Source organism: Entelurus aequoreus, linkage group LG17 (genome assembly GCF_033978785.1).
Source record: "Entelurus aequoreus isolate RoL-2023_Sb linkage group LG17, RoL_Eaeq_v1.1, whole genome shotgun sequence".
Taxonomy (NCBI): Eukaryota; Metazoa; Chordata; class Actinopteri; order Syngnathiformes; family Syngnathidae; genus Entelurus; species Entelurus aequoreus.
The window spans coordinates 9,129,508-9,147,928 of record NC_084747.1 but is presented as its reverse complement, the minus strand read 5'-3'; the positions used below and the strand labels follow the sequence as shown (position 1 = coordinate 9,147,928).

The 18,421-nt window shown below is 42.7% G+C and overlaps 1 protein-coding gene across 1 annotated transcript in view; it reads left to right on the top strand.

Moving 5' to 3' along the window:
* The first annotated feature begins 1,277 nt into the window (after nucleotides 1-1,277).
* LOC133632092 (zinc finger protein 271-like) overlaps nucleotides 1,278-18,421 on the top strand; it is a 33,825-nt gene continuing 16,681 nt past the window's right edge. The window contains exons 1-2 of the mRNA XM_062024328.1: nucleotides 1,278-3,219; nucleotides 9,017-9,136. Coding sequence (XP_061880312.1) covers nucleotides 1,579-3,219; nucleotides 9,017-9,136 — 1,761 coding nt within the window. The 5' untranslated portion in view covers nucleotides 1,278-1,578. The remainder of the gene's footprint in view (nucleotides 3,220-9,016; nucleotides 9,137-18,421) is intronic.

The window sequence follows — 18,421 nt, the reverse complement described above, 5'->3', positions numbered from 1 at the left end:
CATATGTTGCTCCAAAACCTGTATGTACCTTTCAGCATTAATGGTGCCTTCACATATGTGTAAGTTACCCATGCCTTGGGCACTAATACACCCCCATACCATCACACACGCTGGCTTTTCAACTTTGCGTCTATAACAATCCGGATGGTTCTTTTCCTCTTTGGTCCGGAGGACACGACGTCCACAGTTTCCAAAAACAATTTGTGGCCAGCTATTAAGTCGTCTGTTTTCATCGCAAAATTCCACAGTATTAATTAAATAGTAATTCCACAGTATATAGGTGGGAAGCTGTGTATTAGCGGCTGGCTGCAGCAACACAACCAGGAGGACTTTGAGTTGGATAGCAGACGCGCTACCGTGAGTACGCAGCTTTGGCTTCCAAACATTTGATCGCTTGCCCGTACGTGCGTGCCGCTATGTGCATGTCACGTACGTGACTTTGGGGAAATATATGTGCTGTATGAACTTTACGGAGGTGAACGGTACTTTGGGCTGTGGGATTGAGTGTGTTGTGCGGGTGTTTGATTTGTATTGGTGGGTTATATGGACGGGAGGGGGGAGGTGTTTGTTATGTGGATTAATGTGTGGCATATTAGATATAAGCCTGGTTGTGTTGTGGCTAATAGAGTATATATATGTCTTGTGTTTATTTACTGTTTTAGCATGGTAGATGTCCGCTTGTGCCCCGTGGAAATGATAAATAAAGTGAGCAAGTTGTAACTAATCGACGGCCTCGTCCTTCCGACCAAAGAGCGGAGCTTTATGGACCCAGTGTTACCCCCGACACAACATGGGCCCTGGAGGGAACGTCTCCCCTGCGCTCCTCGACCACGGTCTGGGAGCCCACAAACAGGAAAGGTGTAAAGCAACCCTTGCAGAGCGGCGGCTCCCTGTTTAAAGTGTCACCTTTATTGTTAGTTTAGAAGCCCAAATACCTCCATATTGCACTCCACGCACCCTCTTTATTAACCAGTAGAATTGTCCTTTGTTGCCTTTCTTCCTCTCCACCATGTTATTGCTTGTATGCACTTTGTGTGTGCGTTTTGACACACTCAACATCATGCGCCTCGGCTCTGTAGTCACCGCCTCACAGCAGCATTCAGGTGAAAGAACGGTACCGGTACTTTTCAAAGGTGCTATAGTACCGATTTCAATTGATTAGTACCACGATACTTTATTAGTCGCAGTATACTGTACAACCCTACTACACACACATACAGTACATAGAAGAAAGTGTGTTTTTGTTGTTTGTGTCTTGCAGACGTCCAGCAGCTGATCGGTAATCCAGAAGAAGTTTCCCCTCAGTTAGGGGGGAGCTCCACTTTGAAGCAGGAGACTCCACAACCACCCTGCATTAAAAAGGAAGAGGAGGAACTCTGCATCACTCAGGAGGGAGAGTGTCTTCTAGGACGAGAGGAAGCTGATTACACCAAGTTTCCACTGAGTATTCTCTCTGTGAAGACTGAAGATGATGAAGAGAAACCAAAAGTAGACAACCTCTTAGCTCCACTATCAGATAGTGAGGCTGAAGACGAGATTGAAGTAACTTTGAGCAGCGATACAGACTGTGAAGGTGATATGAGGACTCACACTGACAACAAACACTCTGAATGCTCTACAAAGAAGAGAGGTAAAACATGTTTGAGCTGCTCAGTTTGTGCTGAAAGTTTTACTAAAAAGAGCAGTTTGACTCTACACATGAGAACACACACAGGTGAAAAACCCTTTAATTGTTCAGTTTGTGGCAACAGCTTTTCTGGAAATGGCTCATTGACTCAACACATGAGAACACACACAGGTGAAAAAACATTTAAGTGTTCAGTTTGTGGCAACAGCTTTTCTCAAAATAGAAAGTTGACTCGACACATGAGAACACACACAGGTAAAAAACCCTTTAATTGTTCAGTTTGTGACAAAAGCTTTTTTAATAAGAGCATTTTGACTCAACACATGAGAACACACACAGGTGAAAAACCCTTCAATTGTTCAGTTTGTGGCAAAAGCTTTTCTCAAAATAGCATCTTGACTCAACACATGAGAACACACACAGGTGAAAAAACATTTAAGTGTTCAGTTTGTGGCAAACGCTTTTTTAATAAGAGCATTTTGACTCAACACATGAGAACACACACAGGTGAAAAACCCTTTAATTGTTCAGTTTGTGGCAACAGCTTTTCTATTAAGAGCATTTTGACTCGACACATGAGAACACACACAGGTGAAAAAACATTAAAGTGTTCAGTTTGTGGCAAAAGCTTTTATTTTAAGAGCATTTTGACTAAACACATGAGAACACACACAGGTGAAAAACCCTTCAATTGTTCAGTTTGTGGCAAAAGCTTTTCTCAAAATAGCAATTTGACTCAACACATGAGAACGCACACAGGTGAAAAAACATTTAAGTGTTCAGTTTGTGGCAAACGCTTTTTTAATAAGAGCATTTTGACTCAACACATGAGAACACACACAGGTGAAAAACCCTTTAATTGTTCAGTTTGTGGCAACAGCTTTTCTATTAAGAGCATTTTGACTCGACACATGAGAACACACACAGGTGAAAAAACATTAAAGTGTTCAGTTTGTGGCAAAAGCTTTTATTTTAAGAGCATTTTGACTAAACACATGAGAACACACACAGGTGAAAAACCATTTAGTTGTTCAGTTTGTGGCAAAAGCTTTTCTATTAAGAGCAATTTGACTCCACACATGAGAACACACACAGGTGAAAAAACATTTAAGTGTTCAGTTTGTAGCAAAAGCTTTTCTTTTAAGAGCAGTTTGACTAAACACATGAGAACACACACAGGTGAAAAACCCTTTAATTGTTCAGTTTGTGGCAACAGCTTTTCCCAAAATAGCCATTTGACTAAACACATGACAACACACACTGGTGAAAAACCCTTTAAGTGTTCAGTTTGTGGCAAAAGCTTTTCTATTAAGAGCAGTTTGACTAAACACATGAGGACACACACAGGTGAAAAACCCTTTAATTGTTCAGTTTGTGGCAACAGCTTTTCTCAAAATAGCCATTTGACTCGACACATGAGAACACACACAGGTGAAAAAACATTTAAGTGTTCAGTTTGTGGCAAAAGCTTTCCTCATAAGAACTCTTTGTGGCGACACATGAGAACACACGCTGGAGAAAAACCATTTAGTTGTTCAGTGTGCTGTAAAAGGTTCCCACATAATGCAGACGCAGTAAAACACATAAGAACACACAAGGGAAAATAACCAATTAGCTGTTTAGTTTGTGGTATGTTGCTCATATGTGGTGACATCCACCCTACCCAGGACCTCCTCACTGCTTCTTTCACAAATATCTGAGGTATTCATACAAACTTGGATTATTTGGAGCATAATCTTATCCACTCATGACCCCATGTCTTCTCTGTATCTGAAACATTGCTGAACAGTAAGATAGATGATGCTTCAAGTGCTTGGTTACTCCTTCTTCAGTCCAGGGACCTCATGTGTCAAGTTTGTGCACGCTCAAAAACCTGCACTACACCCTTTTTCACTGCAAAGTTGAGATGTATCAAAACTGACGTTGACGCATAAGTGATGCTGGGTAACTGTTTGCATAACCAAGTGCCAACTTTTACTCCTCAGACTGGTTGATGTGCAAATCAGAGACATATGAACAATTAACCCCCAACACCCACAACCCAACCCCCACCTCCCTCGACATTCGGGCATAACAGGTTCAATCCGGCCCGCGAGATGAGTTTGCAAAGTGTAAAATTCAGCTGTATTTTTAATGAAAGAAACTGCTGTTCTAAATGTGTCCACTGGATGTCACAATAGCAATTCTGTTAGGCAAGCAAATAGCATAGCAAGTATACCAAGCAAGAGGTAGACGGTAAAGCGGGGCTGTGACTCCTCCCCCTCCACCCAACGTAAAACAGGAGTAAAATAAGCAATCAGTAACCCCACTTAAAATGCAGCATGAGACACTGCACACTGATATAGTTCTGTGAAAATGATTGTCTTCTGTGCAAATGTAAAGAAAGTGAACAGTGTGTGATTTACTGCAATACTGTCAGTCTTTTCACTTTTTATTTGTGCTTTGTTGAAATTGTTCACACATTGCACAGCTTTTATTTTTCTATCAATACACATTATGTCTAGAAGACAGGAAGTAACTCAACACTCTTGAAAAGTTTCTACCTCAGTGTGTATGGTTTGTTGGGTGTTTTTGAAAATGCACCATTTTTTTCCCTCAGAATTTTTAACTAACTTGAAGTGTTTTGTCAAGAGGATTATTTGTGATGTGTACATTTTCCGAATGTGATCGTTCTATTTTGGGTTGAAGTAAAATAAAGAAAACAATCTGTCGTATTTTGAAGTTATCATGCCATGACTTTACCCGTCCCGCCCACGTGGAAATAGATTTTCCTCCATGCGGCCCCTGAGCTAGAATGAGTTTGAAACCCCTGCTGTAATCAAGATTCAAGTTGCTTTATTATTGTTCATTCTTTAACATGTACAAGACATATGAGAACTGAAATGTCATTTTCGGCACAGTCCCACTAAGAGCTGACATACGTTACAGGGGAACAAGACTGGACCGCCAACGGATCGCCACTTACAGTGTTCCTTAGAAAAGGTGGGAAAAAGGTGATATTGGGAAAGGGGGGGGGGGGGGACAGATTAAGGCTGGACCCTCGGGAGGGGGGTCCAGCCTTAGTCCAAGGAAAAAACCTCACATAGCATAGCACACGTAAACATGTTACATATAATCACAACAACACGGGGGGGGGGGGGGGGGGGGGGGGATTTGGGGCCCTGGAGGCCGGCCTGCTGCTATAAAGCAGGGCTTTCTGCTCGTGTGTGATTAGCACTACAGTTAGAGCCACCTATCGCTAGGTAGAAATGAGCCGTTTCACCAACATTTTTATGTGAAACCATATTACTAAATGTTGTTGTTTGTGGTTACCAGTAGGAGGAACCATGCCGAGTTGCAGGAATAACTTGGCTTTAATAAAGACTTCAGGAGGACAGCAATTTTACATACGCACTGCATGAGAGAGTGGTAATAAGTGATTTCCTGATGTGCACACCCTGGTGGTGTGTTCAAAAATTACAACAACAAAACAGTCATTTTACCAAATGATCTACATCCTTCCCTTTTAGTTAGGAGTCCTTCATAAATATGTAACTGAGATTAAATCTCTTTAACTGTGTAGGGTGAGTACAAACAATTAACTATCTGTATAAAATATCTAAACACATCACAGAACAGGTAGAAAAAATACTCTCTCTCAAAATAAATCACTCGTACATTTTTCTTTTCTTACTGCACGTACTTTGGATTGGGTCTACACACTCGACCTGCGCGTGTTGTGTCAGTCTGCGTCGTGAATCTGGGTCGAATTGGTGATGCACTTTCCGTTTGCCTAATCGATGTCTCTTCTCTCAGTGGTGTGGGAGGGACTAAGTCCACCATGGTATGTCTACCATCCTGAGTCTGCTTCGTCGTTCTGGAGCGGTGTTGGTGGTCGTTCTTGAACCGGGAGGATGTGGCGACGATTCCTCCTGTATGTTCTCCCATTGGATTGGATGATGTAGGAACGTGGCTCTTCGCACGACTTTTCCACTATTCCAAGTCGGTCATGTCCAGCAGGAGTTTGCATACGGATCACTTGCCCTTCTGCCAAGGGACTCAGTGGGCGACTTGACTTGTCGTAGTGACGTTTCACCGTAGTTCTCTTGTCGACTAGTCGAGCTTGTACTTGTCTTGAGTCTTTTGCTGTTGGCTGTAGTAGTCTGGTACACACTGGGGTAGCTGCACGCGTTGGTCTTGACATTAACCGTTCGGCAGGGGAACCAAGGTCTGCATCTCGGGGAATGTTTCTGAGGTTAAGGAGGTTTAGGAAGACATCAGTTTTGTCCCAGTGGGATTCTCCATCAGTTGCTTGGCACTCCTGACAGCTCTTTCCGCGAGTCCATTCGACTGGGGAAACTCTGGGCTGCTGGTGGTGTGGATGAAGTCCCACTCCTCAGCAAACTTCCTGAATTGCTCACACTTGTACTGTCTTGCATTGTCAGATAGCAGTGTGTGTGGTGTACCATGCACTGAAAAATGTCTTTTCAATTTGGAAATGAAAGCTGTTGCTGTGATGTTTTGTAGAAGGTCCATTTCAAACCATCCATAATAGGAATCCACTGGCACCTGGTAGTGTTGTCCACGCCATTCAAAAATGTCTGTAGCAACTGTGGACCACGGAAGGTCTGGAACTGGATGGAGATGGAGCGGTTCTTTCTGCTGATGTGGTTTTGTGCTGTTGCACAGTGCAAGAAAGTAGTTCTTCAGTGATGTCTCGTGACATTAATGGCCAAAAGATGATACCTCTTGCTCTGCGTTTGGTCGCTTCAATACCTGGCTGACCTTTATGTACAATCTTAATGAACTCTTTTTGTAGTGACCGGGGAATAACTGCTTTCTGCCCTTTCATGACGATTCCATCTTCCACAGTGAGTTCGTCTCTGTAGGGGAAGAAAACTTCAATGGCAGGCTGCAGCTGAGTCTGTCTGGCAGGCCATCCACGCTGGATAACTGCATTGAGAGCCTGCAATACTTCATCCTCCTCCGTGTGTTTCTTGAGCTCTTCCAGGCGGGCTGTAGAAATGTAGCTCACCGACATGACGTCGAAAGAACCACTATCAGATGGGCTCTCACTGTCTGTTGCATTAGGGGCTCTTGAAAGAGTGTCAGCTAAGTACATGTGCTTTCCTTTTTTTGTAGACTAAGATTATGTCATAGCTTTGCAGGCGTAGCAGCATCCGCTGAAGACGGGCAGGGGCATTGTGAATTGGTTTCTTCAAGATAGTCACCAACGGTTGGTGGTCAGTTTCTACTATGGTGGGCTTGCCATATACATAGTCTCGGAACTTGGTGCACGCAAACACAACAGCTAGGAGCTCCTTCTCAATTTGAGCTTATTGAGTTGCTGTTTCTGTAAGGGTGCGGGATGCAAAGGCTACTGGCCTTCCATTTTGCATGCAAGCAGCTCCTAGTCCAAAACATGACGCGTCACAGGTCAGCGTCACTGGCCCTTTGACATGGTAGTAGGCCAATACTGGTGGAAAGGAGAGACATGCTTTCAGGCGGTCGAAAGCATCTTGGTGTTGCTGGAACCAGCACCATGCGGTCTCTTTGTGAGTCAGTTTCCTCAGTGGCATTGCGATGTCACTGAGGTTTGGAATGTACTTGCCAAGATAGTTGACCATTCCCAGGAAACGTTGAAGTGAAGTGACATCTGTGGGGACTGGCATCTCTGTGATAGCAGCGGTTTTGGAGGGGTCAGCTTTCAATCCTTTACTTGTGAAGATATGACCAACGTAGCATACTTGGTCAAGTCTAAACTTGCATTTCTGCGGGTTGAGTTTGAGGTTTATTTCCTTCACACGTTCAAGCACTTTTTTTTAGGTTGGCGTCGTGCTCCGCCACATCGCGGCCTCCGATGATGATGTCATCGACAATGACTGAGCATGGATATCCAGTAAAGAGTTGATCCATTGTGCGCTGGAATACCTCGCTTGCAGAGTTAATACCGAAAGGCATGCGAAGGAATCTGTAACGTCCAAAAGGAGTACTGAATGTTGTCTTCATTGAGGACTTCTTGTCCAGGCGGATCTGCCAGAATGAGTTTTTTGCGTCTGGCACTGAAAACACTGTCGCACCTGACATTTGTGCTGCTACCTCCTCCACGCTTCTCATGGGGTGGTGGGGCCGTTTTAGTGCTTCATTTAAATCTTTGGGGTTGATGCATAATCTGATTTCTGATTTGCCTTTCTTGTGCGCAGTGACCATGGATGACACCCAATCTGTTGGTTCGGTGACTGAAGTAATAACGCCTATGCGTTCAAGTTCAGCTTTCACACAATCTTGCATCACTACGGGGATGCGGTGGGCCGTCCTAACAACAGGCGGCACATTGGGGTCCTCTGTCATCGTGTAGACAACTGGTAGTTCTCCGAGCTCTTCACTGAAAATATCTTGGTATCGTGTGAGGATCCGTGCGCTGAACTCTCCAGTGTTCTCTGTGGGGACAGACATCAACTCGACTAGCCCCACACGCAGGCATGCACGGAAGCCCAACAGCGATGTCACATTTTTATCCACTATGAAAAATGTCAGTAAGTGGCGCTGTCCCTTTAAAAAGCATGTCAGTGTAGCTTCACCTTGTCTCGATTTTGGCTCCTCCGTAAGCAACCAAATTTGTGCTTTTGTGTTGTTTGGCGAGTTTCACGCCCGCATTTAGCACCTGTATCCACTTTCATTTCGGTTGGCACGTCATTTATGCACACTGTGACAAATCCTTCATCTTGGTCTCTTTGTTGTGGATTTACAGTGTCAACACAATTTTCCATTTCCAAGCCATCCACATAGAATGTGTCATTTTCACTTTGGCTGTGTTGATCCATGGTCACATCATGCACAGACTGTCCATAGCGCTTGTTTGTGGTAAACTTGGACTGGCTCTGTGGCTTTGACTTGCAGCACTTTTTGTAGTGATTTTGTTTCATGCAGTTGTGACATTGTTGTCCAAACGCCGGACACATTCCCCTTTTTGCTGTGTGACTCCCTCCACAATTGTTACACTTTGTGATAGTCTGGGCAATTTTCTGGAATGTGCCTTTAAATTGCTTGTATTGTGTGGGTTTAATCTCATCAACATTGGTAGCTTGTGTAGCCAATGTTTTGATATTTTCCTCTGTCATTTCGTGAATGCGGCCGATTGAGATTGCCTTGGCAAGAGTCAATTCACTGTCCCTCAGTAATGTCTTTCTCAGAGAGTCGTTTGTGATGCCACACACAAATTTGTCACATATGAGTTCGTCCGTTAGATCTCCAAATTGACATGTTTTAGCTTTAATCTTTAAATCACTGATGAATGATTCCATGCTCTCCCCATGCTTTTGAATTCTCGAATGGAACTTGTCCCTTTCCAATGTTTTCCAATGTTTTGTTCGTTCGCGAATTGCACATTTCTCTGAACTTCCTCTTCAGGCACTCGGGATCTTCCCGCGACTCCGCAGGAGCGAGAATAGCACCGCCCTCTCAGGCGGCACGGACCTCTGGCGCGTACGCAAACGAGCGCTCCCTCTCAATCGCTTGTGGACCAGCGAGGTTTAATAGGATGTATGTGTAGTGAGTCTCATTCTGCGTTGTGTACTTTTTTAAAATAAAAGACACTTCACCATGCCGTCGGTTCAGTATAGGGCGGCAACAACTAATCGATTAAAATCGATTACCAAAATAGTTGGCGATTAATTTAATCATCGATTCGTTGGAACTATGCTATGCGCATGCGCGGAGGCTTTTTTTGTGGGTTTTTTGGGGGGGGTTTTTTTGTTATTTTTTTGTTGTTTTTTTTTGTTTTATAAACCTTAATTTATAAACTGCAACATTTACAAACAGCTGAGGAACAATAATCAAAATAAGTACAAAAACAGTACAAAACAGCGCCAAGGCGGCGGTGAGGCTACGTCTCATGAGGTGGCGTAAGCTAGCCAATGATGTGGTCATGTGCAGCTCACGTGACGACGGCGTCTCCTTTGCTGGAAAAATTAGAAAAATGGCGCAGGAAAACACTACCGATAGTTTAGCGGAGAAACATTTTGAGGTTATTGCTTCAATGGAGAAAAGTGTATGACCTAAGTCGTCAAAGGTGTGGGAACACTTCGCTTTAAAGACTTCATAGAAGACCGTTTCCTGCAAAATGGCACGGAAGTACAACATTGCTTCAAGAGCACCTGAAGAGGAAACATGTTGTAGCCATGGATGAAGGGAGGAACTCACAGTACGTAACTTTTTAAGTCCATAGCTTTTTTGTGAGTAACGTTAAAGTTATGCCTTTGTTGCAACGCGGGGCTGATAATGTGTCTCCGGCACATTTGACTCCGTTTTGAGAGAGAAAACGCACGGTTACCAATTTGGAAATAAACGTAACAGACAGAAATATCTCAGGTTGGTTTCATAATGGATCAATGTAGCCGGGCCGATAAAGCTATATAAGTATATTTAGATTTGAGTGACGCTTTAGTACAACTAAACGTTATGAAGGTGCTGGAATATTTCATGCTATTATTCAGAGGCAGCCTGAAATGAATCCTTTATTATTCACAACAGAAACGTGTACAATATCTGATTCAGTTCTGATGAATTACATTTCTGTGTTATTATTGGTGTATGCTGCACCCCCTATGTCCACAACATGGTGCCAGTATGCTGGGTTTTTTCAATAAAATACTGGAAAGGATAGAAATGTAGTTTGTCTCTTTTATCCGATTATTAATTGATTAATCGAAGTAATAATCAACAGATTAATCGATTATCAAATTAATCGTTAGTTGCAGCCCTAGTTCAGTATTTATTGATAACCTGTGTTGGAAACATGAAACACACACACACAGGTTTCAACTTTCTGGCGGAGTGATATCTGCTCCTTCTCATTCAAAAGTCCGAAGGAAGAGGAAGTAACAAACATTCATTCATATAAAAATAATAATAAATTAAATTACAATAACAAAAACGTTTTATCACAAAATAATAATAATGCACAAATCCACATACCTGTGTTGGAAACATGAAACACACACACACAGGTTTCAACTTTCTGGCGGAGTGATATCTGCTCCTGTGTGATGTAAATACCACGTGTAAATACTACCAAACAATTCACACAGTCGACGCTCTACTTCTAAATAAACGAAATTGTGCATAAAAATGACTCAAAACAACACATCACTTGTACACACAACATTATTGGGTTAACTTTTAAAGTATCTACAAACATTTAGGAAGAATATTTACAATATGAAGAAACACGGAGCAGTGAAGAACTATTACCTTGTACTCAAAAGTCAGAGGGAAGAGGAAGTAAAGCAATCGAAAAAACAGCAAAGACACTTCCTGCACCGGACATCCGGTTCTTCAAAATAAAAGCGATACTTCAAAATAAAATATAACACCCTGTCTAGTTCATAATATAGCGCAACAACATCACACTATTACATATGCACGGGTCTTCGCGGGCTTGTCCGAGTGAGCAGCAGCAATGAAAATGTCATATTCTTGCTCGAAAATGTGCCAGTTCTCCGCGACATTGTCATCATACCTTGCCAACCTTGAGACCTCCAATATCGGGAGGGGGCGTGGTTGGGGCGGGGGGCGTGGCTAAGGGCGTGGTTAAGAGGAGAGTATATTTACAGCTAGAATTCACATAATCAAGTATTTCATATATATATTATATATATATATATGTATGTATGAAATACTTGACTTTCAGTGAATTCTAGCTACATATATATATATATATATATATATATATATATATATATATATATATATATATATATATATGTATATATATATTTTATTTTTTATTTTATTATACATATAAATAAAAGACATACTTGAATTTCAGTGTTCTGCAGGCTATCCAGTAGGTGGCAGTATTGTCCTGTTTAAGAGTGTCACAACATTGCTGTTTACGGCAGACGAACTGCTTTACGGTAGACTAAACGTGACTGCTGGTGTTGTGTGTTGTTACCGCGCTGGGAGGACGTTAATGAAACTGCCTAACAATAAACCCACATAAGAAACCAAGAACTCTCTCTCCTTGTTGTGCACTCTACTCTCTAAAAGCTGTAGATGTTATGACGTCATTGGGCAGGCAAGCTGCTGGGAAAGCGGACGTGAGAACGGCTGTCCCCACTCAGGTCCGCATTGAGCTGGAGGGGGCGTGGCCTCCAGCTCCGGCTGAATACCAGGAGTTTGTCGGGAGAAAATCTCTGCCGGGAGGTTGTCGGGAGAGGCGCTGAATACCGGGATTCTCTCGCTAAAAATGGGAGGGTTGGCAAGTATGATTGTCGTTGAAGACGACTGGGTCTGGACGACGAAACCCGTCCGCCATTAGGGATCGGCGTGTACACCGCACGGCAGGAAAAAAATCTCCGGCGGCAAATTTTAGTACAAAAAGTACTCACAGGCGAGAAGTTTGTCCGCTACTCTGACACCATGTTGTTGTTTGTGGTTACCAGTAGGAAGAACCATGCCGAGTTGCAGGAATAACTTGGCTTTAATAAAGACTTCAGGAGGACAGCAATTTTACATACACACTGCATGAGTGGTAATAACTGATTTCCTGATGTGCACACCCTGGTGGTGTGTTCGAAAATTACAACAACAAAACAGTCATTTTACCAAATGATCTACACAGAGTAATCATTTGACTTTCTAAAGGTTTTTAACTAAAACAACAAAGTAGCTTGAAAAAATGTTTATGTGTTTTTCCTCGATGTTTGCCCTTTTTCTGTTTGAACAACAGCCATGGAAAAAGTCTGTGCACGTGCTTGTATCAATCAATCAATCAATGTTTATTTATATAGCCCTAAATCACAAGTGTCTCAAAGGGCTGTACAAGCCACAACGACATCCTCGGTACAGAGCCCACATACGGGCAAGGAAAACTCACCCCAGTGGGACGTCAATGTGAATGACTATGAGAAACCTTGGAAAGGACCGCATATGTGGGTAACCCCCCCCCCCCCCCCCCCCCCCCCCCCCCCCCTCTGGAGGAGACCGAAAGCAATGGATGTCGAGTGGGTCTGACATAATATTGTGAAAGTCCAACACATATATATATATTTTTTATTTTTAAACAGTAGTTGTCCATTATTTGATGTTAGATACTTTTAATAACCATTGTTTTAAAATAAGATTAAATTTCCTTTATTTTGGGGGAAAAAATGAGGTGGAGTAGGAAACGAAGTTACGGACTTCTTGCGCATGCGCAAATGTACTTGAAGCCAAGCAAAAAGAGAAGACCGCATGCTATGGTTGTTCGGAGATTCTTCGAATTCACGTTCTTAAAGTTACATGATTCACAGCAAATATAGCAACAAATATCTCAATTGGTATTTTCCAAAGCCACGAAACGTGCATTGAGTTTGGAGCGATATCTGAAGTGAAGATTGAAGACGTGATAGAAGATGGACGACTACTGCTATGCTAAGATGGGCGACGTCCGCTAAAAGAGAACATGAAAGAGAATCAGCGCCACCAACTTCCAGCAAATCACCAACGGAGGAAAAGACGAAAGATGAAGGTGAGTGACTTGAAGTTTTGTCCTTTGAAAACTATTTCAAGCCCTTAAAATCGAAATTAGCCGGCTTTGTTGAAGAATGTAAAGAAAGAGCCGCCATGATTGTTAGCTTGAAGAAGGCAGTGGAGTTCACATCAGAGGAGATGAAAGAATGCAAAAGTCAAATGAAGAAAGTGGAAGAGCAAAACAAGCGCTTCCCATGTTTGGAAAACGCCACATTTAAAATATTTAGCTCGCATTACTAAGCTAAGTTATTCATGGAGTCCATCAAGTTATGGGCTAGGGCCGACATCCGGGCAACTGAGCTACATACGGGTTCTTCGAGCCATAGCAACCAGACTGGCGTTGAAAACAAACCGTTGCCATTACTCTTTAACCTGTCGACCTACGCTGGTTAAACCCGTCATTCTGCCTCCAAAATGCCGAAAAACTGTGCTGGAAACAGGGAAAACAAAGGTTGTATTTTGTTCTGCCAAAGCGTGATAAAAGCCCACAGAGACGAGACAAATGGCTCGCAGCTTTACACCGGGAAAACGAGGACGGTTCTCACTGGAGTCCCCCAAAGTCCCGGGTCGTGTGTTCGGATCACTTCGTTTCTGGTAAATATAAGGAACAAAAATCCACCTTCTTAACCACAACTTGGCTATACCGTCCGTGCTAATGTTGTACTTGTTGAATTTGTACCTTATAACGTTCGACAGCTGAAGTTGTTGTACAAAAATAACATGCGGTATATACTATATAGTCTATAGCCTGTATAGGCTATTTTCGAAAACCGGTTTCGTTTAAATTTGAATCTGCTTTCTATAGATATGAAATAATATACCTGGTGCGCTTGTGAGGTAGACATATAGATTTCCAAATTCCATGTCCGGCCATCGTGTCGCATTATCAGTCCACGCATCTGCTGGAAGGCGGTAAGGGCAGTCGTTTAATCCAACTACAGAACATTTTAACTCGTATCTTAACCTAGCCTCCCTGGAAATACTATTTACATAATCATACGCCATTTAGAACAGTTTAAAATGCCGTGAAACCTCGTTAAATGCCTTTTCTGTCAATGCTGTGTTCGCTGTGAGCTGGTTTGTTTTCAACGAATTCAATATGGCGACCGGCTGCTAGGGGATTGGTAGGCGGAAGTGACGTAGGTCCGCCCTCGCCCATTGGATGGATGTTAGAGTGGACATAACAGCCACTATCTCTAAGTCATCCTCCATCTTGTAAACACTGTAGCAGCTAGTGAAAGATTAAAATGATGTTGTTGCGCCAGGATTTGATTTTGAGCATTTTTTAATTGTATTTCCTAGTTCTTAGTAGGGCTGGACAATTAATCCCATTTTAATCTCAACTTCATTTAAGACATGACACGATCATAAACATGTTATTGTAAAAAAAAGAAAAGAAAAAAAGAGCCCGCGGAACGTGCATGCAAATTCTTGAGCCTGTAACGGTTAAAGGGATGAGTGAGTGTATGATTGAAAAAAGACCATGTCTACTAGAATGTGCTACTTTTTATTTGACACAGTGCTAGTATGTCTAATCAGAAGGGGTGTAACGGTACACAACAATTTTGGTTCGGTACGTACCTCGGTTTAGAGGTCACGGTTCGGTTCATTTTCGGTACAGTAAGAAAACAACAAAATATACATTTTTGGGTTATTTATTTACCAAATTTGTAAACAATGGCTTTATCCTTTTAACATTGGGAACACTATAATAATTCTTCCCACGTTAATCAACATTAAACTGCCTCAAGTTGTTGCTCAGATTAAATAAAATGACACAACTTTTCTTCTACATATAAAAAGTGCAACATTAAACAGTTTCAAGTCAACTCATCATGCTTAATTTATTACAGCATTTGGGAAGCCTGTAGTTGATTTTTATTATGTAAATGTTATATTTTTATCAACATGTGATAGCAGGGACCCTGCCATTCAAAACTAGGCTGCTCCATTACTAATGATTAATGTAACTCTAGCACATTTTTTAAGCTTCTCAGGTGTAATTCTTTCCCATTCTTGCTTGATGTACAGCTTAAGTTGTTCAACAGTCCGGGGGTCTCCGTTGTGGTATTTTAGGCTTCATAATGCACTACACATTTTCAATGGGAGACAGGTCTGGACTACAGGCAGGCCAGTCTAGTACCCGCACTCTTTTACTATGAAGCCACGTTGATGTAACACGTGGCTTGGCATTGTCTTGCTGAAATAAGCAGGGGCGTCCATGATAACGTTGCTTGGATGGCAACATATGTTGCTCCAAAACCTGTATGTACCTTTCAGCATTAATGGTGCCTTCACATATGTGTAAGTTACCCATGCCTTGGGTACTAATACACCCCCATACCATCACACACGCTGGCTTTTCAACTTTGCGTCTATAACAATCCGGATGGTTCTTTTCCTCTTTGGTCCGGAGGACACGACGTCCACAGTTTCCAAAAACAATTTGTGGCCAGCTATTAAGTCGTCTGTTTTCATCGCAAAATTCCACAGTATTAATTAAATAGTAATTCCACAGTATATAGGTGGGAAGCTGTGTATTAGCGGCTGGCTGCAGCAACACAACCAGGAGGACTTTGAGTTGGATAGCAGACGCGCTACCGTGAGTACGCAGCTTTGGCTTCCAAACATTTGATCGCTTGCCCGTACGTGCGTGCCGCTATGTGCATGTCACGTACGTGACTTTGGGGAAATATATGTGCTGTATGAACTTTACGGAGGTGAACGGTACTTTGGGCTGTGGGATTGAGTGTGTTGTGCGGGTGTTTGATTTGTATTGGTGGGTTATATGGACGGGAGGGGGGAGGTGTTTGTTATGTGGATTAATTTGTGGCATATTAGATATAAGCCTGGTTGTGTTGTGGCTAATAGAGTATATATATGTCTTGTGTTTATTTACTGTTTTAGCATGGTGGATGTCCGCTTGTGCCCCGTGGAAATGATAAATAAAGTGAGCAAGTTGTAACTAATCGACGGCCTCGTCCTTCCGACCAAAGAGCGGAGCTTTATGGACCCAGTGTTACCCCCGACACAACATGGGCCCTGGAGGGAACGTCTCCCCTGCGCTCCTCGACCACGGTCTGGGAGCCCACAAACAGGAAAGGTGTAAAGCAACCCTTGCAGAGCGGCGGCTCCCTGTTTAAAGTGTCACCTTTATTGTTAGTTTAGAAGCCCAAATACCTCCATATTGCACTTCACGCACCCTCTTTATTAACCAGTAGAATTGTCCTTTGTTGCCTTTCTTCCTCTCCACCATGTTATTGCTTGTATGCACTTTGTGTGTGCGTTTTGACACACTCAACATCATGCGCCTCGGCTCTGTAGTCACCGCCGCACAGCAGCATTCAGATGAAAGAACGGTACCGGTACTTTTCAAAGGTGGTATAATACCGATTTCAATTGATTAGTACCACGATTCTTTATTAGTAGCAGTATACTGTACAACCCTACTACACACACATACAGTACATAGAAGAAAGTGTGTTTTTGTTGTTTGTGTCTTGCAGACGTCCAGCAGCTGATCGGTAATCCAGAAGAAGTTTCCCCTCAGTTAGGGGGGAGCTCCACTTTGAAGCAGGAGACTCCACAACCACCCTGCATTAAAAAGGAAGAGGAGGAACTCTGCATCACTCAGGAGGGAGAGTGTCTTCTAGGACGAGAGGAAGCTGATTACACCAAGTTTCCACTGAGTATTCTCTCTGTGAAGGCTGAAGATGATGAAGAGAAACCACAAGTAGACAACCTCTTAGCTCCACTATCAGATAGTGAGGCTGAAGACGAGGTTGAAGTAACTTTGAGCAGCGATAAAGACTGTGAAGGTGATATGAGGACTCACACCGACAACAAACACTCTGAATGCTCTACAAAGAAGAGAGGTAAAAAAAAAAGCTCTACAAAGAAGAGAGGTAAAACATGTTTGAGCTGCTCGGTTTGTGCTAAAAGTTTTACTAAAAAGAGCAGTTTGACTCAACACATGAGAACACACACAGGTGAAAAACCCTTTAATTGTTCAGTTTGTGGCAAAAGCTTTTCTCAAAATGGCAATTTGACTGAACACATGAGAACACACACAGGTGAAAATACATTTAATTGTTCAGTTTGTGGCAACAGCTTTAATCATAACAGCTCTTTGTGTCGACACATGAGAACACACATTGGAGAAAAAACATTTAATTGTTCAGTTTGTGGCAACAGCTTTCATCATATTAGCTCTTTGTGGCGACACATGAGAACACACGCAGGAGAAAAAACATTTAATTGTTCAGTTTGTGGCAAAAGCTTTAATCATAAGAGCTCTTTGTGTCGACACGTGAGAACACACGCTGGAGAAAAAACATTTAATTGTTCAGTTTGTGGCAAAAGCTTTAATCATAACAGGTCTTTGTGGCGACACATGAGAACACACACAGGAGAAAACACATTTAACTGTTCAGTTTGTGGCAAAAGCTTTCGTCATAACAGCTCTTTGTGGCGACACATGAGAACACACGCTGGAGAAAAACCATTTACTTGTTCAGTGTGATGTAAAAGGTTCCCACATAATGCAGACGCAGTAAAACACATAAGAACACACAAGGGAAAATAACCAATTAGCTGTTTAGTTTGTGGTATGTTGCTCATATGTGGTGACATCCACCCTACCCAGGACCTCCTCACTGCTTCTTTCACAAATGTCTGAGGTATTCATACAAACATGGATTATTTGGAGCATAATCTTATCCACTCATGACTCCATGTCTTCTCTGTATCTGAAACCTTCCTGAACAGTAAGATAGATGATGCTTCAAGTGCTTGGTTACTCCTTCTTCAGTCCAGGGACCTGGGGCCTCATGTGGACTAGGCTCAGTGCAAGTTGTTTTACTCTGTCCTCCACCCTGAGCCAGCCCACTTTGGAGAAGTGGGTAGGAGTGAGGTGGGATCTGGGGTGGAGGTCTAGAAGTAATCTGACTAGCTTGTTCTGGGATGTTTGGAGTCTAGATTTGAGGGTTGACTTTCTTAAGGTTGATGTGGGACCCAAATAGGATGGATTCTGTTTTACCCAAGTGTATGTATAGCTTGTTGTCAGCGAGCCAGGTGCAAGTTCTACAGAGTTCAGCACTGAGGATTTTCTCCACCAGTGACTTGTCTCTGTCTGATACCAGCAAGGCAGAGTCATCCGCAAACAAGAACAATTCACAGTCGCATGCCGATGACAAGTTGTTTATGTATATTAGGAACAGTAAAGGCCCCAATATACTGCCTTGGGGGACTCCACAGCTCACCGAGAGGGGGGGGGGGAACACGGTGCCGTTCACCTCTACC